This window comes from Malaclemys terrapin, chromosome 17, assembly GCF_027887155.1.
Source record: "Malaclemys terrapin pileata isolate rMalTer1 chromosome 17, rMalTer1.hap1, whole genome shotgun sequence".
Classification (NCBI taxonomy): Eukaryota; Metazoa; Chordata; order Testudines; family Emydidae; genus Malaclemys; species Malaclemys terrapin.
In genome coordinates, this window is record NC_071521.1 from 1,487,979 (window position 1) to 1,513,528 (window position 25,550).

At 46.5% G+C, this 25,550-nt stretch overlaps 1 protein-coding gene across 5 annotated transcripts in view; it reads right to left on the bottom strand.

The window, feature by feature from the left end:
- The window catches only part of MVB12B (multivesicular body subunit 12B), a 100,717-nt gene that overhangs the window by 54,121 nt on the left and 21,046 nt on the right, over positions 1-25,550 (bottom strand). For all 5 annotated transcript variants that reach the window (XM_054007860.1, XM_054007862.1, XM_054007858.1 and 2 more), the window contains 4 exons: positions 21,107-21,214; positions 17,876-17,972; positions 14,369-14,498; positions 13,929-14,051 (listed from right to left, as the gene is read on the bottom strand). In XM_054007860.1, the coding sequence (XP_053863835.1) occupies positions 13,929-14,051; positions 14,369-14,498; positions 17,876-17,972; positions 21,107-21,214 (458 nt within the window). The remainder of the gene's footprint in view (positions 1-13,928; positions 14,052-14,368; positions 14,499-17,875; positions 17,973-21,106; positions 21,215-25,550) is intronic.

Below are 25,550 nucleotides of genomic sequence, written 5' to 3' on the forward strand. Positions count from 1 at the left end.
AACTTCCACATGCCCAAGAGCTTTCAAATAAACATTTCATTCAATCCTTGGGTTGGGATAGACCCAATGAACAAAGTACCCGACTATCACCACAATTCCTGGCAATTCACACCAAGCACCAGGTTTCATAAGTGCCATATGCTAAGATGGTGTGTACCTTCCACCAACGTAATTAAAATGAATTGCTCTGACTCAAACAGACTCAGCTCACGTACACTTGACTGTGGCGGTAGAGAAGCACATATCCAGCTCTTGGCTTATATTTCAGCACCATCTCCAGTTTATTCTTAATCTTAAATACACCAAAGTTAAACTCTGAACCTAGAGCACTCAGCCATACCTATGATGAATAAATTATGAATATTAAAACTGAACCTACAATTTGAAACTTGCTTTTGGTCAGCATTCAAGCCCATAACTTTCTTTTCACATGTCCATGTGCAGTGATGGCACCTCAAATGTTAGTGAGGTATTAATTTAATAATACTGAATCATGGGCACTGTCTAATAGGAGGAGGTTTTCAAATACATACAAATATTTTTGGATTCTCTCTCCCTTGTTCACTCAGCTCAATTGTGAACATCCATTCTTTCTGATAGCCAAATGGGATTTCATCATCTAGAATAAAACTTGGTGCAGGGATTGGAGTATTTAAGGGCCTCTCCAAGGAGGAAATGGAGTTTCAAGACCACAGGACGGGAGATAATGCCATTTCTAGTGCAAGATCAGAACTTTAAATTCTAATTTAAAAAAATGTGACACGAGGGGGGGGGGGGCAGGAGGGAAACACAGTCTAATTTATTTTAAATTAATGCAAACATTTGGCCAGGATCAATATAACTCATACCTACTGACTTGATTGCATAATGAATTTTCCTTATGGGTTGTGAAAGCCAAATCATTGTAGAAGGAAAAAAAATAGGCTGCCATTGAAAAAAGCAAGAAAATCCCAATTACAAACTCCCCAAGTTCCTAAACACATATCGTGAAAGCATGTGCAGCTCTGTAGCATATGGCAAATCAATTACTAGTTTAAATTTTAAAACAAAAACATGGCAAATGTGTTGCAGAAATAATCAAGAACAACGGTTTGGTTTAGATTACAGTGGCCACTAGAGTTTTGAATACAATTAATCATCATTCCAGGCAATGGGAAGCCATATTGACACTTATTCCTCATTTGAATATTTAATTAGGGTGAAGTTCTTCATCAAATTATCACAGAACTGGGAGGAAAGCCTAGAAGATTTAAACAATTAGACTTTAACCCATTAGCGGCTGCTCACCTGTGAGCTGAAGAACTTGCATCGCACTCCCGGGAAGGAAGAGCATGTTCAGACAGCAGAACAGGAATTAGGTATAATCCCTTTATTAGAAATACAGGCGGAAAACTCTGCGGGCACTTAACATACTGTGGGTCCTATTCGGAGATGCCAGACTGAAGGAGGTTTCTTGAACTCCATTCATATTAATCTAGAGGGCTCGGAATTCTATTGAGATGTCGAGAGTTTCCTTCATGCAGAGCCTGACTACGGACATGGGCTCCCTTGTAGTGCACAACTGGGGTCTGTGTTGCTGTGATTGTTAAATGCCCTTCGGCAAAGGGAGTGGGGAGCCCACTCTTGGCAGATAGGTCCTAGCAGATCAATGGGTAAATGCTCAGTTTAGCACAGGAGTTTCTTGCAGCAGTTGCCACCAGGGATGAGTCAGAGAGACACCCCCCCTCCTCCTCCCCGGCTTCACACTCCCTTGAAGCCTGGAGTGCAGATGTCCTGGCAGGGGATGTGGGGTGGGTGGGAGACAGGCTGTGCAGACATTTCTCTGCCCATCTCCTCTAGTGTTTGCCCCTTTCTGTCAGCAACCCCTTCTGCAGTCAACTGGGGCCAGCTACGTGCCATCCGGCTGCTGATCTCTTGCAGGCAGACTCTGCTCTGAGAGAGGCCAGGGACGTTAAGCTGGGTATCCTCAGCACACTGGTGGCATCGGAGTCTGTGGCTCTTGTGACCCCTGCCAGGGGTTTCGTGCAGATTTTAAGAAGAGGAGGGGACAGACTGGCCCCTCCGGAATGTCCCAGGGGCGAGGTGCTGGTGCCAGTTTGGAGCTGCCTCACCCGTTCTTGCTAAATCTCGTACACAACACATGGGATCAACTTGCGATCTGCCCTATCAAAGGCAGAGAGCGGCTCGCGGAGAAGAGACGCTGAAGTCTGTGCTCAGTCTATGGCTTCTGCATGTGCTACAAGAGACATCAAGTAAAGGGGCGGCTCAGGTCCGGCACTGCATTCTCTATCCATCTCCCAGACACTCCTCCTTCTTAGCGCATGCACAATATGTCTCGGGCACATGCCCGGCACTTACACGGCCCCGTTACCACAGTATCTCAGCACCTCACAGTCTTTTAACGTGTTCATCTGCCTAGCACCTTGGTGAGGCTAGAAGGTGCAGTTACCCCCAGACAGGGGAGGAGACAGATGGGAAACTGAGGCCCAGAGATACTATGGCCCAGCTCCTCAAAGGTTTTTAGGTTTCTAACTTTCTTTGATTTGCCCAAGGTCACTCACAAAGCCTGTGTTGGGCCAGGGAACTGAACCCTGGTCTCCCGAGTCCTAGGGCAGCACCTGACCCTTTCAGCCTTCCTCTCAGTAGTAGCTGTGCCTCGCAAAGGGAGGTTGGAGACGGGGCAGTGCAGTTCACCAGCTGCTAATATCCAGTGTAGATTTCCTGAGCCCTGGCTGCACTGCTGCGTGCGTCAGAGAGGGGGGCAGTAATGCTGGCGGTCAGCAGTGGTGCTAGCAGTTCTGCACTGTCTGGAGAACACAGCCACAGGCTTGCCAATGGAGCCAGCGCTGTGACTCACCCTCAGGGCAAGAATGCAGACTCAGCTGAATATTCACACGACAGGAGCTCCTGTCGGAGCATTGCTCTAGGACACGGGGAGGTTGAGGGGGGTGGGGACAGCCACTGTCAGCACCAGCTGCTGCTGTGTAGCAAGCTCTACACTGAAGTGTCAAACTAGGTCTGCTCTTGGCTCATAAGAGATGTCTACACCGCAGCTGGGAGGTGCGATGCCCAATGTGGGAAGACAAACTCGTGCTAGCTCCGCTCGAGCTAGTGCACTAACAGCAGCAGTGTGGATGTTGTGGCACAGGCAGCGGCTTGGGCTAGCCACCTGAGCTTGGAGCTAGGGGGTCAGGTGGGCTTGGACTTGGGTGGCTAGCCCATGCCACTGACCTTGCCACAACCTGGCATTGTTAGCACGCTAGCTTGAATGGAGCTAGTGAGAATCTGTGCTGGGAGCAGACACCCTAGGGCAGGGGTCGGAAACCTTTGAGAAATGGTGTGCCAAGTCTTCAGTAATTTAAGGTTTCGCATGCCAGTAATAAATTTTGCATTTACAGGGGCCCCGACAGAACCCCAGACTGGCAGCAGGCTGAGCGGGGCTGGCGGCAGGGATCCCGGCTGGCAGAGGCCGGCGGATGGAACCCCAGCCCGGTAGCGCGCTGAGCTGCTCAGCCCACTGCCAGTCTGGGGTTCTGGCCGCTGGCTCCTGCCAGCCGGGGTCCTGGCTGTCAGCCCCACTCAGCCTGCTGCCAGCCTAGGATTCCGTTCACCCAGGTAGGCAGCAGGCTGAGCGGGGCCGGCAGCCGGGACCCCGGCTGGCAGCAGTGTGCCAGTAAAAATCAGCTCACGTGCCACTTTTGGCACGCGTGCCGTAGGTTGCTGACCCCTGCCCTAGGGGCTCAGCAGGGTGCAAATCATGCTTAGCCAGCAGAACCAGTGTCCCGAGGGAAGGACCTGGGATTCACTGCCCCTGTTCCGTCTCTCTCCTCCCTATGTGGCTAAGGCGGCGGTGCACGGCGCGCAGTCAGGGCTACGGCCTCCCTCTTTGCAGAAGCCAGCTCCTCTCTGGAATTCTGAAACTTTCCTTTGCATGTTACATTAATCCATATAAGAAAATCTCTTTTAATGAGGAGTGATATAGTTACTAACTCTCTAGAGCCACAATTAGAGCAAACTAATTGAACTTGTGTTTTGACACACTTTCCAAATTCACGGGTGTTGCATGACATATTCACAACAGTGTTGCCGCACAGCCATGGCGACAGCAAAATCATTAGGCTAATAACGCTTATTTGCATTCTTATCATGCCAGCAGCATGCCATTAAATACTGTTTCAGCCATTGCTCGTTTACTCTGAAAGTTTCCACTGAAAGATATTAACAGTAATTATTAGTACTTTAGTGGAAAATCTTATATTAAGGAACGGCAACTCATATTAACATACATGAATGCCAATTATTTTTCTTCAGCATCTGTACACACACGCACCAAAAAAAGTCACCCCCCACCTCCATATTACTAAAGTGACAAGACGGACTTCGGAGAGTGAGAAATGCATACTTCATTGAGACTGGGAATCAGGCTTTCAAAACAATTCTCTTGAACGCTGGCACGTGAAACCAGCTCGATTTAACATGGGCACTAAGATGCACAGATTCTGCAAAAAACATTTTCTCAAACAATTAAATATTGACAATTCCAGAACAATCCATGGTGGTATCAAACAACAACAACAATTCAGAGCAGGTTTGATTTAACCACTCTCTACTTCAGCTGCTCTTTTACTCATTAAACTCTTGGAACGATTCAACAAACAGCAGCAACAAAAATGGCACGTGATAGGCAAAGTCGCCAGAGCCCATCAAGAGAGAGGTGTGTGTAATTCACGTATTATGGCCAGTTTTCAGATGTGTATTTTAGAGGCACTCCCACAAACAGGCCAGGGGATGCCCAACACTTCCAAACAACAATTATTAATGACAGTCTGCAAGAAGGTGATGAATTGCTTCTGAAGTTAGGGAGCAAATACTTATAAAAAGTAACAAAGGATTGTAAGGGGAAATGCCAGAGAGCAAAGGAAGCTTCAGAATTCAATCCAAAATATCACAATGGACATAAAATAAACAATGGTGACTTTAGCTTCCAATCAGATCAGATGCAACATGGTATAGAAGTCAGTCGGGATACAGAACACTGACTCACGCTATTTAGTAAACTAAAACTGTGTTATGTAACACTAACTAGGAGCAGTGCTGCGCTTTGGGGTGCCGTGTGCACTTCCATCATTTATTTTATATGCACATAAGAATTGTGATGCAAAATTTGTAGAGCCACACAGAAATACTGCCAAATAAAACTGCATCATCTTCCGCGTTCAATGACTGTTACCAAAAGTTCTTACCTCATTCCCAATGCAGGACATTGCCATTGTACACTAGGCTACAAAAGCTAAAAATCCCCCCACAAGAGAATAGTTTCAAGCCCAGCATATGGACTGGGAAAGAGTGCGCCCTTAAAAATACGTGTGCATGCCGCATGGCTAGAAATCAAAGGAGTCCTTAAGGAAGTGCTTGCGTCTCAGGATACATGTCTCAAGTTACAGTTTACAGAAAACATGAAAGCAGATTTCCACAGTATCCAAAAATCACATCTACAATATTTATTCACAGCCCTTAACTTTTCTTGCACGTGAGCACTGCAATGCTACAACACCTACCTCACAGGCGAAAGAGCTGCAGTGAGAAACAAAGACTGGAAGGCTGAGAATTACCTAGGGAACGGCCTTCATTCCAGACAATCTGGTCTAATCATATAAACTCAAATATTTAAATACTTTCTAAAACCTCACTGACCCTTTGCCTAAAACAAGCAACATATGGGCCTGGTAAGTATTTCATCTCATTCCAAACTGGTAAAATATCCTATTTCTCAAAAAATCACTGAGCGTTGGGGGTGTATGAGAGAGCGGAGAAGGGAGTGAGTGATTCTTTCCACTGAATTGTAGATTTACCCGCCACTCTCTCACAGCTGGGCAAGGGGGAGAGGCACACGCCCACCGTGCTGGCACAATGCATCTTTATTCAGCATGACCTCGCTTCTGCTCACACCTGCACGCTGAGTACACGGGACACTAGAGTCTCGATTATTCTCCTCAAACTAAAATAATCACTTCTAAACAGGAGTAAATGGAACAAAAATAGAGAGTCACAACAGGGAGTGCCTGGGCTAGTGTACGAAAGCCCCAATCCAAACTACAGGGCTCAGTGCAGAGTGTAGCTCTTACTGCTTGCTCTATCTGGAGGATTTGTTTAGTAACAAGCAGAATATAACAGCTGCCAAACAGGGAGAAGAAAAAACAAATCCCACCAACTCTCTGAGTTTAATTGACCCAACTTGAAAGTCTGAGTGGGAGCCCATTCAAGTCTTGTAAGTTGAGGACTGCAGGAAAGTGCTTAGACCTCAGCCTGTAAATATGAAGGGTTTATGAAGTTGTTGTGTTAGATGAACAGTCTGGTGTCTCTGGAGGCTGCAATGGGAAGTGTGCACAGCTTTCCACATCCTTCATCTCTAGAATTAGTAGTTTTCAACTCTACGGAAAATGAAACTGGGTTCGGGGGTGGGGGCAGGAAGGAGCAAACCGCAAATATTCAAAAGATCAAATTATGCACCGTAAGCTTCCATAGTGAAGATTTTAAATACTATCAAATCAGTCTTAAAATAACAAAGCCCAAATTCACAAGCCTCTCTCAGAATGAAACACTTCTGTGGGCAAAATACACCATGAGTCTGTTTGAAGAGGAGACTATGGGGCTCGATCCAAAGCCATTGAAGTCAATGCAAAGACTTCCATTGCTTCAATGGGCACTGTAGGATCAGGCCCCAAATCACTAGAAACAGCAGTCTCACTCCCACAAAGCCTTTTAAACAAATGCTCGACGTTTACAAGGCCATTTCCCCAAGAAATCATACACAGGCACCTCCAGGAAGAGCACCGCCAGGCCTTTAAATAGTAACTAATGAGAGTCTAAAACCAATAAACTCTAGAAATGTTTTGGAGAAAAGTAAAAATGGTGAAAGTGATTGATGGAAACAGCTACTCCCTGAACATACCTTCACATACTTCAGGGTGAAAGCACAATTGGATCCACAGTGGCAGAGATTATATTAACTAGCAGACACCACCGCATTTCTAGAAATAAACTCCCAATTCCCCCAAAGGGCTTATTTAACAACTAAGCACACAGCTCCTTTGCATGAATACCACAAGCTGTATTCAATGATCCCAAATGACGCCACAGTGCCTTTAGGAAGAGCGTTCTCTAAAGAAAAACAATACTGAGAAGACTGAAGCACCTTCAGTCTGCGTACTCCCTCCACCCTCAAAACGAGCCTCTCTTAACTGTAGTTAATGTCCCTCTTTCTCAGCTGCTTTGGGGATTCCCGGGCTAGGAACTGTTCATACTGTTTCAACATTTCTTCCTAATCACCATCTACCACTAACACACACTGGACTTTAACCCATTTTTTGCACTTCATGTGGCAGAGCCGGATGCAAGTCATGCAGGGATAGTGCAAGTTTCATAACAAGCCTCTAACGGGGAACAATCCCTAAATGGCCATATGTCAACCTGCTTTCACATCCTCTGCTCATGCAAACTGTTCTCAACATATTTCTTATGCTATGGGAGGTACACCGATCACAGATGTACTTCTTTACAATGCACTTCCTACTGTGCCACTGAGTGGGGCTATGGAAAATGCTTCCTCCTGGAAGTGTTAAGTCTCTCGCGTTCTCATCTCATCAACCCCGCAGGTCTTCGTCTTCCAACAAATCCCAACTGAGCACACCTGCTCTCTTACTCTGGGCCCCACCCTCAACTTGACATGTTTTTAGAATAAGTTGGTTAATAAAAGACTGAGTATATTCCCCCGTATTGTCACAATAAATGTGATTTGAACCTTTGGTTCAAAGAATATATGAGCTCATGTTTGATAAGTTAGAAAGGCTCAGAAAATGGGTTTGAAGTGCATGAAAGAGACTCAGATATTGTTACCTCTAAATAATGTGTGTTGATACTTAAAAAAAGAAAAAAGATTAGGAATAGTTAAAGTCTTTCCTCTTCCATTCAATTCATCTTCGCACGGGAGAGATTGGCTCAGTATTACACTGAGTTTAGTTCTCCGATGCACCACATCCACTAGTAGCATATTATTGACTCCCATCCTTGTATAATTTCCCTACAGAAAGCCAAATGTTAATCACCTTTCAAGCTACATGCCACAGTTCAAACGCCATCAATAAAACAAATCAATTAAAAATCAACAGACCCCTCTGCCGGAAATCCTTGTCACAAACTCAGTTATGTGCAGGGGAATATGAGCAAAACATGTACTTTTGCTATGAGGAAGCAACTCAACTATTCAAAATATAATCAGTAGCATGGGAGGAAAATTCACACATGCTGCTCCTATTCCAAGAATTTACATTAAATACTTGCCACTCTTTTACCAAAACCAGACAGAGCTCTCCTGATAGAAGACCCACACCAGCTCTGTATTTCATTACAACGTGAAGCATTCAGTGGCACAGACTGTGTCTGTATTCCAAGCAAAGAGGAAAAGGCATGCAGGCTGGAGGAGGCTGCAAACCCACTGCTAGGAAGTTACAACGTTCATTTCCTCGGCATTGCTACAGGTCTCTGATTAATTAGCTGTAACAATAGCTTGCGTTCTGGCATTCCAGCCCACTCACCCCCTACAACACCACCAGGTATTAAACCTGCAGGATTTTCCCAGTGAACTTGCATACTCACCATTCACTGGTGAGAGCGGCCCCATGGACTGAAGTCCTTTATTGGCAGAACAGGAACTGCAGGTTAGCAGCAGGGCATGCTCCCCCTCCCCTATCCCCGTTGCCCTTCCACTGTGCTGCACATCCCACCCCAAGAAGAAAATTCAGCCTTCACAACCCAGTTGATCCGTGGCCTCTCAGCTGAAGCTGCCTACACAGGGGACCTCTGCTGGTGGTTTCTGTAATCCGTCCACCAGGGACCAGATTGAGGCCCCCTGCTAACAAACTTCTGCCAAGCAGTGACTGGGCTAAATTTGCACCAGGGACCTAGAAGCGAAAGGCTCCAGGTCTCCACACCAGTCCCTCGCTCGTTTTTAATTCAAGAGGAGACGAAACAAGTGTTCCAGTTATCCCAGGCCAAACTGCCTGGGAGGTGGAGCGGCAAGCTCTGAAGGTGGATGGGAGGGGTCGGAGCCTTTTTGGCCTGAATGCTCTGTGAGCCCAGCCGTGGTGAAGCATGATCTGAATACAAGATGATTGCAGCATGATTCTCCTTTCCCCTAGTAAGCCATTAACCTTTCAGATGACAGCCCTGCAATCGGAATGACTGAACGATTCTCAGGGTCAGCGCGGAGCTATGTTCTCAAAACCTGACAGCAACATGCAAAAGTTGTGACTGAATTGCGGTCTCGCTGAGAGTAAGATTAAACGCATGACACATCTTTTGCAATCAAAGTGTTCCATTTCCCAAAGTATCTGCCACAGATTGATAACATCCACGCAAAAAGTTAAGTGCAATTATGTCTGTCATTGTAAAACACACTTCAGCAGCACTGAGTGACATCTTGCTGGAAGCTGACAAATTGTTAGAAGATTGTTTGAATGACTGTGGTGGAGGCTCCTCCACCAGCACCTTGGGAAGGAACTCGGAAGGCACTTGCTAACCAAGAAACCACACACACGCAGGGAACGTACAGCCGATACACCGGCCTCAGCAAGCAAGATGGCTTTAGGGGAGATCTGCCTGTGCTGGCAGGAAGTCAGAGCTCTCCCCAGAAAAGCTAATGTTAGATTTATGGAGAGCACAGAGCAAGGTAGAAAGCTGAACTCATACACAATTGCTAGGCAGAACTGCAGGCTGGGGCAAACTTGTAATGAAGCTTTCGCTAGTGCGTATTCCCTAAACACCAAACATGTGACCCTGACACTCTCCGGCACACATGGGCAGTGAGCCCCATGCCGTTCACACACAGCAACTAAACTGATGTCCTCAAAAGGCAAGGCTGAAATATTTATCATTAGCACCTGCTTTTGGGAAACTCCCTCCCCCAAGCGCCCTAAGGTGCAGTGATCACTGTGCTGTGTTAGCACCAACTTATACAAGAAACATTACTCACACCGACCCTCCCAACAGAGCCGCATTTAATTACTGAGTGCCCGGCAGTGCCCAGCAAACACACCTAGGAAAGCAGTGTAAAGCTCCATGTGCAACATTCTGCTACAGGCGACTCCAGTCAGTGGAATGGATCTTTTAACACTCGCTTCTGGGATGAGACACGGCAGGTGTATTTCTCCACGCTGTCCACAGCACAAAATACAGGGAGAAAAACCCTGGGGTGACTTGACACCGTGTCATCCTACACTGCACAATGGCAGCTCATCAGGTCGCACTCCACAGCGCAACGTCTCAGCCTCATTGGCATACGTGGGCCTGGTCCAGGAGCCCAGAAGCCCAGACGCTTGTAACGGGGAATACCAAGGACAAGAGAGCCAAAGCGACATGAACATCCCCGCAAGAGGAAACAAGCAATCCTTCCCCCTCCGTGCTGGCAGGAGGAATTGTGCTCAGGTCTTTGCCTCTTTCTGCTCCGCAGTTCTGAACAGATGCTCCATTGAAATCAATGGTGTATTACCCCATAGTTGGAAGAGGGGTGTATCCTGCATGTAGCAAGCATGCTAGCAAACAGGGACGTCCTTAAAGAAGAGCACATAGGTTCATTTCCACTGCAGGCATCACTTTTTGAGAAACCCAGGATGCTGCCAGCCAGGCATTAAATACAAGCGCATGAGAAGACAGAGATTCCTGAACGGTCTTTCATGAGACTGAGACTAACGTACTTTGGTACAGATTTCTTCTCTCTCTCTCTCAAAAGGGCAGACACAAGCATAGTGTGAAGCCCACATACCCGAGTCACTGGCCAACTCTATCTGAGGACATTCGAGGGCAGACGATTTAGCAAAAGCTTTTGTTCATTTGATATTGGTACAGAACTGGCGACGGAGTTCCAAGTTCCCTACAAACCCTCGTGCAAGAGTCCAGGGACTCCTTAACCCTCTCCCACTTTACCAGGAGGGGACAGGGAAGTGCCGATGCTGGGACTAAGCAGAGCCCGGAGTGCGAATGGCCTGAACAGAACCTCAGCTGGACAAAGCAGCAATGCTGACGCACAGTGAGGTGCTGAGTCGAGTCTCTCGCAGAGCAGCAAAGCATGTGTGATGGAACTCTGACGCGCCAGCATCACGAGAATCGATAATTAAGTGTCTGCTGAACCTGCCCGGCACAGAAATGAAAACCGATGGATTAAGAAGCTCTGCAGTAACACACCGGGGTTCTGTCGTCTATCTGTACGTAGTAGTGTTAGCAAGCGTTCCGAAGCACTGAGGATACACTGCATATTGTCCTGATTTTAAAGGTATTTTATAAAAACGAGTCAGAAACTGAAGAGAATCCCTTCAAATATCTGACCAACCTAACAGCTAAATAGCACTAGTTGTGTATTGTGCTGTTCGGTGATTCTGTCTTGGAATAAAATGGCAAACTGGCTGCAAGTGTGTTCTCTTATCTCTATGGTCATGTTAAAATAAAAAGTTACTTGTGACTATAATCTTCCATGGACATTAAGCTTGAATAAATTACTACCCTGTTGATAAAGTGTTAAAACAGCTTTTCAAGTAACATATGTTTCCTCTAATAAGAAATGTTTGCAAGGAGCATCTTTATATACATTTCTATTTCTAAAAAATATATTGGATAATAAATAATCAATGTAAAAAAACCCAGACATGAATAGATGCCTTGAATGATTGGGCTGTTTTTATTCCGGTGTAAAAGTTACCTGTAAATCATACATGGTGCATGAGGGTAGAGCCAGCTACAGACAGGTGGTTTTTACTAGGAGGCATTAATGTAACATTCAATTATTCCACTGCATACTGGCTGTTTTAACTCAGCCAAATTAGAATACATTTTATATTGACTATTTTGACATTTGTTTTATTTGGCGAGTAAAACAAAACTGATCCAATTTCCTTGCAGCCATTGTAAACCATAAACTGTACAACAAGAGGTTATAAAATATATAAGCCTTGTAAACACTTCTTTTCAGACTGTCGCTGATGCTCTGAGCTCCAATTCTGGCCCTGTTCCCAACAGCTCTGGAGCCATTCTGCAGCCCTCCCTTCTCAGTCCTACAGTGACCCTTCCACACTTCGTGATTAAGGACAGCCACTGACATTCTCTTGCTAAGATAATTTTTCTCTTTACCTTGGAAATTTGCCTGCACATTTCTCATGGACAGAAAATGAAGATATCTACTGTAAAGACAAGACGTCTCGCTTTGATCTCGCAGGGTCTTTGTTATTTATGCAGCTTGTGCCTAGTGCAATTTGGAAACAATCGAATGGCTCCAGATAAAACAATCTGAGAACTCCAGCAGGGCTCCTGTTTCTTATCTCATTTCTAATATCCCCACTCTGAATGGTGCAACCTGGGATCTGCAGCAAGGACCCCTCCCAGACAGCACAAGAGACGAGATCTAGCACAACTTTCAGTGATGTGACTTGTCAAAAATAAACCACAGAAGATGGTTGAGAAGTCACCACAATACACTAGGTTATAAGTACACTTAAGGGCACGGGTGCATGCCTGGACCCAGATACCAGCCTTCACCAGGATAAAGTTACCACATAGCCCAGTTAAAAGCCTTTTTCAGGCCATTTTAAGACTGACACTCTTTAAAATGCACAGAAAAGCAAAATAACCAAGGCTATGGGTAGCACCTTGTAGCCAGACAATACACTGAACTTTGGACAATTTACAGTCTCCATGAAATTCCCACCTGCCAATCTCCTTAGAAATATAAATCCCAGGCATTTCCTTTCATATGCTAGGTGTATTTGCAATACACTGAATGTGCTAACAAAACACCGACACTCCAAAATATGTAAAAACCCACCGAGAACACGTTTCCCAATTGGGGTTGCCTGGACTATGAGTTCAGAGCAACTCTCTCACCATTGCATGCAGTGCTGCATTTTCATATCAAATGCCAATAATATATAAATCATTCATTTCATTCTCTGCGTGCGGGGTTGTTTAAAAACACCCCCACCACTGGGCTTTGTGCAGGAAAATGTGGTAAATAATTGTAAGCTATAATTATACTCCTGTTCCTCTGACATATAAAAGACACACACACACTTGACACACAGTACACTGCAAGAGCAAACCCATGATGTTCGCAGCGGCTCTATGGCCCTGCTGTTGCAGTTCCTTGTGTGATAGTGGGCGGCTGAGTCTGTGCGCACAATGAACGGCAGCAGTGGGGCCTAAAATCACAGGTTCGGACACGACAAAGAAAAGCAAACCTCAGGCTTCAGTTCTGGGGATTAGGAAAAAAGTTGTTCCCCACTCTTATATAACAAGCCTGCACAATCCACCAAGGGCCTGAATGCTCCCTCCTACCCTTGCCCCACTTTCCCTGTGAGGATAGCAGTCTAGCTAGCCCACTGGCATGCCCCAGAAAGGAGACTCCTAGGCACTCACGTGAGACCAAAGATGCTTTAGATTCAGTTAAAAACAAAGCTCCGGGGCACCTGTGAGCAGCTCTAGGATAGGGTTACGGCTTGCTGGGCGCTGACGGGCTCTTTGGTATACGGGACACAAGAGACAGGCAGCTTCCTGCTTGGAACTGTTTACACTCTGACCCAGGCCGGCAAGCTAAACAGGACCACCGGGCAGCCCTCAGTGAATGCATTTTTGTGGTTGTTCTGTCAGCTTTGCTACCTTCTCATCCCCATTCCAGCCATGTGCCATCTATGCATGACATCCGCACAGCTTTCTGGGGACTAGCATGTATTCCCCCTTTATAGCAGGGTGGACCATGTAATAATTTATACTGGGACAGTGCCCACTAGTCACAGTCCCACTGGCTTGAGTGTTCAGCTAAAATACGCAGCATGGCATGCCCAAGCAGAAGAGAACCACAGAAAACACTGACAGGTGCCAGAACCTACCTCGGCAGGTTAGGAGCTGGTGTTGAAGCTGGTACTTGGGAAGAAGGTGTCCCGGGTTGCGAGGAGTCATGGTTTCGTGGAACCCTGCCCATTCGATACCAAATACCCATATTGTTAAGTTCCCTTTGTAAGTAACAGAGAAATCATTAATGCTATTAGCAAATGCAGCATGCACACATGATATCAAACATTGGCAAGTTTCACCAAGAAACATCTTGTGTAATAAGAACCAGGCTAATTGCCACAGAGGATCAATTAATTCTCACACCAAGCAGAATAATACTTTGCACTTATATAGTACATTCCCTTCAGTGATCTCGGAGCTTTTTCACAAACATTAACACTTGCAAACTCCCACTTAATTCCTGTAGGAAATTACAGTGCGTGGGTTTGGTACATGCTGCGGTATGGGAACGTCCTCTGGATGAAGGGCTGCTTACCCTATGAATGTGTACTGTGGAGGGGCCTGCTTCGATCTGCCCAGGATTCGGATATCACAAATAGCAGCCTCTGTAGAATCTCGAGGGATGAATTTGATGCAGAGCCTCTTCTTTCTGAAAGCTATTTCTTCTGTGAAAGGAAACCAGGATTAGAGGCTGTTTTTTATGCATGACCAGGGTATAAAAGTTATTTATTGCATCTTCAGCTCTTATGCAGATAGTTATGGCAGGAATAGGAGGTGGACAGCAAATAAGTGTGCAAAGCCATGCACTGACTGAATTTTCTAACACTAGTCCTTTTGTGTGGCATGCAAGATTTGTTATTCAGCAGTACTTCTCTCCACACTATCATCTACAGAGAAGATTAGATACTACATACCACAAAGAATTACAGCCTCTGTAATAGAATTTGTCAGGCTGTTGTTTCCATGTCCTATATCTCTGATATCATTTACTTCACTTCTCTCATGGTAGCATTCACCACACCAGCCTGGAGAGCAATCACTGTGTTTGTAACACATATGAAAGTCACCAGCATCATTGGTCAACCCAGGATCAAGATTTTCTTCACATGGCCATTCGTGCATGGCAGCAAATTAAATTCTAGTAAGTGCCCCCTACAGCCAGGCTCAAATTGGGAGCATTCAGCAAAATGCTGCCACTTGGTGAGACTAGGGAGGTGGAGATGGAAGAGAGACTGGACCCCAGAGGGTGGCACAGAAGAGGTGCATGCATTCAGATTCAGATCTCCTCAGGAACACCTCACCCAAACGCATCCGAGACCCCGTCTACGCTGGGCTCTTTGCACCAGTGTAGTTCTTGTAATGGTGCAACCCCCCAACGTAGATATGCTGCAATAGTACAATTTACCCCAAGAAGTTACCAGGGTAAATTGTCCTGGCATAAACCCCATTTTGCATTCATGCAGTGTATCTGTAATGGAAATTTGCCTGGTGTGGCTACACCAGTGTATATTTCCCTAGTCTAGACAAACTCTAAGGTCTAATTGTATCAGAAGCTTCAGTCTTAAAGAATTGAGTTTATGGAAATGCATGCTCACTCTCCCAGCTGTGGTTCATTTTGCTACCATATGCTGGCCCTACTAATCTCTGGAGGTCCCTGTACATTTCTCTGCCCTTGCTGTTGTTTGTAACTCCTTCCACTTTAGTATAATCTCTGAATCTCATTGGCCGCTTTAGCCCTATTCTAGCCTAGCAAAATATTTAATAAAACAGGATTTCACAGGCCTGCTGCACTCCTAGCCAAACCCATCTCAAGCCACTTCCTTCCTAGTGTTTGGCCATTGGAAGCACCATAGTAATCTGCATCCCAGAGCTGTACAGCCACTGCAGGGTATGACCCTGGAGGGTATAAGGCACACCATTCAATACACCACAGCCAGCATCTTTAAAGAAACTTAGCCTGATTTAAGTGGCCACAGCTCCCAGTCAAGTCCGATGGATTTGTGGGTCCTCAGATACTCTGAAAATCAGGCCACTTTCAGTTAGGTGCCTAAAGGTGGATTTTAGAAACCTGGCTTTTGACTCCCACATTTCTACACTTTGCTGAGATGGCTAGGGAGCAGTACGTTCAGTGCGTTGTGTTATTAGCCCAGGAGACTACAAATGGAAACACGTAGCCACAAATTTTACTTTGAACAAAATGAGAGGCCCCTGTTACTTTACTTGCAGAATATCGCAAAGCTCATTTTATTGGCTTGTCTGCCAGGCTTTTTCACACTTTGCTAAATTCCTCCATCTGTGGCAAACTCAGCGACGGAGCTAGAACCGCTAATTACACGTGCTCATGGAGGCAGGGAAAATGCACCACTTTATTTATGCAAACAGCGCATGGAGGGCAGCAGAATACATTGTAAATGAATCACGCAGTCCTCTCCCCCTCAGCCACATGTTACGTGACTGTGATTTCGTTTAAAGTTATTCTCCATCCTCAACCCCGGGGTGTTTCCTTGATAAGCGATTGGCTCTACCCTTGCTCCACATGTGCTCCGGAGCTCTTGGGGGCGGTGGCACTGGGAAGTCAGTCATGGGTTACAGAACCTTTTCCTTCTTGGTCACTCATACAACTCAACCCCAGGCTGGCAGTGACTGAACAACCAGCCCCATGTGCTGCAGATCCAGGGGAATTATTCACTGTGCCCCTCCCTTTCAATTTACAAACTGGTCTGGATTTCATTACTGGCAAAAAGGACCTGCAAGTGTGTGCACTGGCAAAGTGACTGCAGCCCCTTCCCACAAGCCCAGCCACTGGCCTGAGGGTGGTTTGCAGAGCTGGTGCACAGACCCCTTCTGTAGCATGCAGGGAGTGCAGCAGTTGGGCTTATTTGGTGCAGAGGGCTTGGGGGCTGAGTGGAGTTTTCTCCCCCAGATTAGGTAGTTATCTGGAAAGCTGCTTTTCCCTTGCAGGAATGAAGGGGAGGATTTTCTGGGCATTCTCCTTCCAATTCATCTTGGCAATGATGAGAGAGGCTCATGTGAATCCCAGCTCCCCAGTGCATGGGCACCACTTTGCTCATATCTGAGCGCTATAAGCACCAGGCACAGAGCTCAATACCACACTTCTCAGCGGAAAAAGGTTAACTGCTCCCAGAGAACCCTCCCCTTCAAAGCACCCGGGGGAACGAGGGGCTGATAAAAGAGGTGGGGCAGTGGCCCACTAGCCATCTGGATACCTGGTGTCATCCCTTGTGTATCTAGGAGATCTAACACATTAGGAATCGTTAATGAAAGCGAGTGAGATAAGGACTATTACACCGCTACATGCCCCAGGACACATGCCGGGGAATAATTCAAGGAGCCCTTTTTAAGTGACTAACCCAGCTTTTGATGTTTAAGTTTGACTCATCACAAAAGGTTCCTTTACAACACTACTCAGAAGAGACTCACCTTTTCCCAGCAGCTGAGCTTGTTTAACAGGTAACCAAAAGAGAGGTTCTGCCAGGTCTTTAAAACCAGCTCTCTCTTGCCAGCGTGCCCGTGGATCATCATCTGACCCGATGGCATTGACCTGCCAGGGAAGTCTGCAGCAGGGTCTGGTGCTCTGCCCCAGGCGAAATCGTCTATTCCAGCTTCCCTGGGGTCACCAGGTGGAGACGTGGGGCAGGGAGGCTGGGAGCCTGCTGAGCAGCAGCTCATGACCAGCATTACCACACTGCCTTTGGCCAGAAACAAGATGCCTTTGGGGCCTCACCTGCCCATGCAAAGGGAAGGAGCAAGATCCACCCCCGCTGGAAGGTGCAACGCTCCTGTGGGCAGTCCAGGCAGCGGCACTGAAAAGCCTACAGCACATTTCTGCACAGCACAGCACAGGCCCAGGCTCAATCTCACATGGGAACAAAATGCCTGGCACCATCCAGAAACATGCGCACGCAACAATGCTGCCTGCTCTTGCCCCCTCAGCCGCTGCTGGAGCTGTGCATGGGGCATGCATGAGCGAGCATGGAGCCTGCTGCTCACAAAACCCAGCATTGTGAAAACACACACTTACGTGTATCGACTGTCTCCTGGATGGGGATGAAGCCCACAGGAAGCGTGTCCTTGATATCAATTAGTTTCATGTCGACCAGGACGTTGCCTAAATGGCTCTTTAGAGAGAGGAGAAAAACAGGTGAGTGCGACTCTTAATAATTCAGGTTCTTCTTGTCTTGCTGATTTGACTTGAAGCTCCCTGCTAAGCAGAGTAGTTTAGCAGAGAGGGCAACTGAGGAATGAGTAGCAGGTACCAGGCTAACAACTCAGACCGAAGGCTACGATTTTGTCAGAGAGGTGATAGAAATCGTGAATTTGAATCTCGGAAATGGCTGTCAAACCACACGTGATTCAGCCCCCAAACTGAGTCGTGGTGCCACCTAGCGCACGGGGTCACAGCACACGCAGGTTTGGCCCATTCACTAGGCTCTATCGACGGAGGTGAGTGGTGCTGTAACTCCAGGCACCACGTCACAGTGCCTAGAGTGGGGAGCCGGGCTCAGCCCTGCAGGACAGGAGCCGCCCACTGCACAGTGAGTGGGCTTGCTCTCCAACCCCGCCCTCCCATTCTGTGATTTACCGGTCGTGAAATTTACAAAAAAATGTCTGTGCCAAAATTGTAGCTTTACTCCTGATTGCCTACTTACAGCATGTACACAGCCCACAAAGGGTCATCAGCTAAGAGATTACAGGGTTTTCTGTCACACCCATCACTGTAATCCCTTAGCACCCTGGAAACAGAGACCACACTAGTCTACTGGAAAATCCCTGGTCCCTACCCAGTGAGCTAAAGGAGAATCACCATCGTCCAGTGAACTGTAAGCCTACAAGCCCTATGCATGGTCCAGCTGCGAAAGCCACATGATGTTTATATGGTCACAGTGGTGGGAAATGCCAAGGAAAGACTCTAATGTAGACACAGCCAAAGTTATTACATGCTTCTGCTAATTAATATTGAATACATATGGTGCTAGCTCCAAAAGCTCACGCCATTTGGAATGATAAATTTCATTTGGAATCCATATGAATTCTGAACCAGTGCCTTGTCCTATTAATCAAGGTTTGAAGAGCTAAAAAACAATTTAGTATGACAGCCTCCACAATTGTTTAGAGACTTCATTTCCTTTGCAGTTCCCATTAAAGCCAATATTCTGCCAATATTCTGAATTCACACGTGGAAGAAAAACAAACCCTCTTTCGTTGTCACGTGGCTTTTATGAACAGAAATGCAAAAAGCAATTAAAATGTCATTCTAAGCTATGAGACCCCGTCAGTGTATTTTATCATTACTTCCTGCAAACTGCCAGGCACAGTTTTTATCTGGGCAAGCAAAATATTTCAGACAAACCACTGCTTTATGATTACTGTGCGTATATGAGTTGGGAGGCTTTGAAATAAGAGCAGGTTGATTAGGGGCTTCATACCTTCTGAACAGTTTTTTTTTTAACTTTACAATTCCATAGCAATACAGTGCAATCTAAATACTACACAGTGGTGATGCTGAAAGTGAGCAGTGCTGATTTTCTAAAATCTGAACGTGTCAGTTAACATTTTGTTTAGGCACAGTGACTGGTAGATAAAACAGTCTTTGCTAATGCATCTTTCATGTTGTATTATTCCTACTGTCTGTCTCTTTTACACTAACATTCAATGTCAGTTAAACTGATGATTCCTCTGCCACATCAATACCAGATAGGCAGAAGAAAAAAAAACATACTAAGTTTATCAACTATTGAAACGGCTGGAGTCAGTGCTGATCCAATGGAGTGTATATATGAGAGTGCAGCAAACAATGTACTCAGGTAAGTGTTAAAGAACCCACTGTCCCCAACACTTAAACACCAACACATGGAAAACGTCAACATGTTGGGAAATTAGAAATTCTCTCCAAGATTCTTTACACAGTTGAGAATGATGCTCCCAATAAACGACATCACAAATTAGCCCTACAGTGAAACTCAAAGACTTAACTAGGTTCGTTCTGATAACTAAACCCGTGACAAGGTGGGTGAGGAAATATCTTCTATTAGACCAACTTACGCTGCTGAGAGAGGCAAGCTTTTGAGCTCCAAAGTTTGTTTCTCTCCCCAACCAAAGTTGGTCCAACAAAAGATATTACCTCACTCACCTTGTGCCTCTAATATCCTGGGACTGACATGGCTACAACACTGCACCCAACGAAACCAGGGTCATTCGTGTCAAAATAACGTGGCTACGGTTACACTAGAGAGCTTACAGCGAGGCCAAGGGCTGGAGGTTGGTGGATCCTTTGGTTTTCAAGTCAAGATCCAGGATCAGCCTCCTATTATTAATTATTATTATTATTTATTTGTTTGCTAGCACCTCGGAGTCTAAGTTCTGCACTAGGATCCCACTGTGCTACTGGGGGCTGCCTTTCTCTATCTCTGTTATCAGCAAAAACCCTGAAAACTGAATCAATATTGACATTCAAACCACGGAGAGCAGCAGAAGTACCTCCTATACAGAGTGCTCTCACTGCACTTGGAAAGCAAAATCAAATCTTTTTCTCCAGAAAATATAAAGTTTGTAGATTATTCTCATCTGACAAATACAAACAGCCAGTAAAGGCATCAGATCATGGGCTTTCCCAGACTAACAGCTCCTTAGCCAAGCGACAGTGTAGACCACGAACAACCAAGACTGGCTGGATTCCATTGGAGAGGCGCACCAGACAGCTGCTGCCTGCACACTGTGAATAAAGTCTGACTATCCGTGTTGGAAGATGTGACTCCAGGGCAGACACACACAGCTACTGAAAACCCGGGGTGAGTGCTAAAGAACTGGAGTCGGACAGAGAAGGGTGAGGAGGTGAGTCCCCCAGGGAAAATGGGGATGATGCTCTGGACCAGGAGAGCGCTCAGCCTTGTGGGATTCAATTCTTACACTTGCTTTCCTTACGTTGTCAGTGTTAGCATTGCATTGCTAGCACGGGCTGCCCCGTTGCAGGTGTGCTAGATGCTAGTGCAAGAGCAGGGATGAAACAAACATTCCTGGGATTTTTTTTCCATTTTGTTGATTGCAAATCTTTCAGAGAGCTGCTTTCCCCACAAACAAACAGCTGATTAAGAGAACAAACACACAGCAACGATCCCATCAGTGTAGCTTGGCTACAGACTCACCTGGACTTGCTGAAAAACCTGCTTGAATTATCCTGGCTCCCCAAACCGAAACAGTTTAGGAACAAGAACGCGTCAAGCAAATTGTTCAGTCACTCGGCAAATGGACTTACATTTTCTTTCGAAAACGATCTTGTGAAGCACAGGTATCTTGTGACCTTGGATTTAAATAAGCCATCTTTCCAGAGGTCAGCATCCAAGCCATCTGCTGTTTGTGCAACCTGGAAAGATGAGACAGAGGGAGAGACGGGACATCTGAGCCAAGATACAGTTAATGTATGTGCAGTACATCTTCCTTGTACCTATTCTCATTAATGCTGGCCCGAATTCTCTCAGCATCTCATTAGTTCATTTCACAAGGTAAAGTGGAGGGATAAAAAAAAGCCCCAACTTCTAAGAATATTGTCTCGAGGGAGTCAGTTGATTAAAGAATCCCTGACAAAAACTATTCTAATAAGGAAACGGCAGCTTTGGAAAGTCAGCACATTACGACACTCGGTACCATTCCATCACCAGGGGCACAGCATCTGCAAACATGGAAAGAGGGCTACATTTCAGGGATACAGGAAATTGCCCTCCAAGAGGTGCCCCAGCTCCAGTAGTTGGGCAGGAGCCTGCCTGAATGGTACGCTCACATGCCCAGCAAGTGGGGCCGGGTGGAACCAGTGAACAGTTGTGCAAATGTTTTTCACCAAGTTCAAAAAGCACCTTATGCCCAGAACATCAGTTCTAAGGAGCGCTGCAAGTTGTGATAGTTCACAAAGGTCACAGTCACCTTTCTCCAACAGAAAGACTCACTGCAATAGTACCAGAATCGCTGCACTTGGTTCACACACTCAGAAGAGTTAACCAGAGACTCAGCTGTGCCTGTTTGAGAGGCAAATTCCCCCTTTCCCTTCGAAGTCCCTTCGCTCCAGCTGCAGAGATGGCTGTGTATGCGGAGGTAGCACCAGTGTCTCTGGAGCTAATGTACTGGGATTGTCTCCTGTCTCCTCTGAGGCCAGCGGCTCAGAGGAATTCTCAGCCCCCACTAATCCAGGGCCTACTCCATGTTCCCAGGCCTCTTAGGACAGGACTGCTGTCACGCAGCAGGCCAGACTTCACTGACTCACAACACAGAACCCAGGGTGTAAATCAGCACAGGATTCAACCTGTCCTAGCCAATCTCAATGCAGCTGAGTGAGAATCTCTGAAAAAATTAGTTTCCAACAGTGAAAGACACAAACATCTTCACAATTTAATTTCTGTTCACAGCAGAAGCCCCACCTCTTACTACATAAGAGAGAGCCCAGGCTGTCTCTGCAACCAGGCACAGAGAGCCGCCCGTTTATGGACCATCCTTAGGAGTGGTTCAGGAGAAAAGACAGAGAAGCAATCATTCAGACCCTGATGGACTATCAGTGACAGGCCTGGTAACAGGAAGAGGTGCCATTGGAACAGCCCTGATCTTTACTGGAGAGCACTGTATCAAAGCCACTGTATTGAACTTGGGTGTCCCTAATCATCTGATTGCCACAAGCTGGGACTGGACAACAGGGGATGGAGCATTTGACAAACTGCCCTGTTCTGTTCATTCCCTCTGACGCATGTGGCATTGGCCACTATCAGAGACAGGACACTGGGCTAGATGGACCATTGGCCTGACTCAGTCTGGCCGTTCTTATGTCCTTATGAACTTCAGATGGATACGGCCAGTTGTGTCCTGCACGCAGAACCGGGATCAGGCCACATAAACAGCTCATTCTAATGTGCGAGGCGTTTGCTAAGCATAGCAATAGAGCTTGGGGATACTGATGCAGCTGAGTAACACAACAGGCTGAATGCACCGAGGGGCTTTAAGACAAATGGAAAAGTTGCCACTTCCCAGAATGCAGAATTCCTGGGAGGCTGTGCCTGAGGCAGCGTCTGACTGACACTCTTCCAGTCATTCTATACTTCAGCCCTTTCTAAGCCACTGAGTATCGCATCGGTTTTTTCTTATTTTTAAAAAATCCACACAATACAATATACCAACCCTGCCATCTGCAGGTCATTTCGCTGTGATGTTGCTGGTCAGAGCTAAGACTCACTCGTGCCTGGATAAAGCAGTGAACATTCAGCAGGGTCAGGACAGCAGCCAAATAAGCAGCTATTGCAGAATAATTCTGGAAGTTGTATTTCACAGAACCTTTGATGAAAGTTAACCACACAACTGATATGACACTGAAACCTCAGCACTGCTTACCGGCTCAGCGTGAACTGCGCTAAGAATTCAGGGCCCGCTTTCCCCTGCCTCCTCTCTCTGTGACGGAATAAACTCACTGGAATATTATTATTTATTCCAGGTGACGGGTATGCGGTCATCTCCTGGCGTATCCCACAGAAACAGGGTACCTCCCAAGGTTCACCTGGCCGTGACTTTGAGGCTGCTGGGTGTGGCCTGTTGCACTCCAGATCTGCTCCCTGCGTAACGAACACGTCTCTCTGAAAAACGCTGCAGGGCCTTCGCAGCAGCCCTGAGAGGACGTGGGAGGTGTGTGGTCTGAGCAGCCCAATGGTTTGGTAGTACGAGCTCACACGGAGATGGAAGGGGTCAATTCCTAGCATTGTGGTCCAGTGGGCTCCTGACAAGCTAAGTTTGTGCCTTCTGACCTACTGCTGCATGCCTCTCTCCAGGCAACTGGTGTATCTTGTGTCTTTCTTTAAGACCAGGCTATCAGCTGCAGAACTTGCTTAGCTCCTGTGCACACGCTCTTTCCTGGAGGCCCCAATGCATATTCATTGTCACTTTCTCTAGGCAAGCAGCAGCACCCAGGATCACAGCGCCACTAAGGCCTGATCTACACACCCCTGACCGATGTAGCAAGCCGACATAACCACCAACACAGACACAGCTACATCCCTGGAAGAGGGATTCCACTGACACAGCTTTGTTCAGTGAGCAGGTATCCCTTCACCAGCCGACAAACGTTGTCAGCGTAGACACATCTATGCCATGGGGCTATGCTGACATTGCTATGTCGGCATAGTCTCCAGGGTGCAGACATCCCCTAACTGAACTCGGCTGCAGCTGCCAGAGCCCGTCGTGCCACAGATTTCAGGAGATCTTGGCCACCGGTCATGGTGTGTCTCAGACTGAGGCAGCTACCAATCTGCCCACCACTTGGGGCAGGAGAAGGGAGAACAGGGGACCAGAAAAGAAGTGGGGCAGAGAGCGAGAGGCAGAGGCCATTACGGTGGCCTGATTCTGCAGAAGCTGTTGAGACAGGAGATGTGAAAGGGTTTGAAAGGGAGCAGGAGAGAAGGCAGGATTTCCCTCCTGCGGCCTTGGGAAGCAATGAGCAGGACAGAACAAAATGAAAAAGAAAAGACAAAGGAATGAATGCAAAGACAAAGAAAATGTAAGACGGCCTCCCATTCCCCCATGGAAAATGCCCTCCAGAATCAAACCCCAAAGCCTCCTCTTAAATCACGGGTGGTCCCAGCAATAATTTGCTTCATCCAACAACCATCCCTGAGGTAAAACTCTGCACTTGGAGAGAGAATTTTTCGTCTCTTTTGCTATTTTGAATTCACAAGAATTAAAGCGAAGTCATTTTCCTGGGCTGTCAGCCGCTGCCGTTGTAGGAGGACTCACGACAAGCAGGTGGCTAGAGTTTCCTTCCACAGACCCACGGGGAAAAGGGAACCCCTGGGGGAATCATGTTCTTTTAAAATGCATGAGACTGAAATAGAGAGCGTGCCTGTGGGAAATCCCAGCGACAGAGCCAGAATCAACAGCTGCACATTTCTCTGTCCAGGCAGGAGGAGTTCCCAGTGAGGGACAGCTGGGCAGGGGCCATCGCATGTGCAACCACCATGGAGCAAAGGACAGACAGGGGAATCATTTGCTGCTTGTTCTATGTCACCTATTTAGCACAAGTCTAGACAACGCCTCTATTTTTAGTAGTTCTCATTTTGGAGGAGGAAAAGGAATTTGTTGTGGTTGATTTTAATTGAATTTTTAGGCATAACATTTAGCTTGCTTTGGGGCCTTCATTCCCAGGCCTCTAAATATTACCTATGAGCTGTATAGATCATGTTAAAATCTGAAAACACCTGGGTCCCTGGGGGGCAGCAAATACACCAAGGATCTTTGGTGCAGGCCGATTTTAACAGCTTTTAAGTATCCCTCAACAGTAGATCCAAAGAGGGGAAATGAGTTTGTTTCTTCCTTTCAGCTGTCTAAAGGAGTTTAGAGAGTTAATGTTGCTGTAAGTCTGTAACATGAAGGAATGTCTGTAACATGTTCACATCTTACGCAGATAAGGAATGTAATCAAAAGGGGTCAGGAAACTAAATTCCAAGGAAAATAATCTGTCAGAGTCAATGGTAGAAAGGAATGTACTGCAGTCGCTGGCTGTGCACTGCTCAGCTTGAGATACATGCGATAGCCAAGACGGAAAATGGCCTGTCGGGGTTCTGCATTCAGGAACAAACTTGGGAGCTGAAGTTTATGAAGTTGCCCGGTCTGGCCATGTCTCTCTGAGATCCCCATCATCTGAGCGGGAGCAGCTCAAGTGAAAGGCAGTTCTCAAA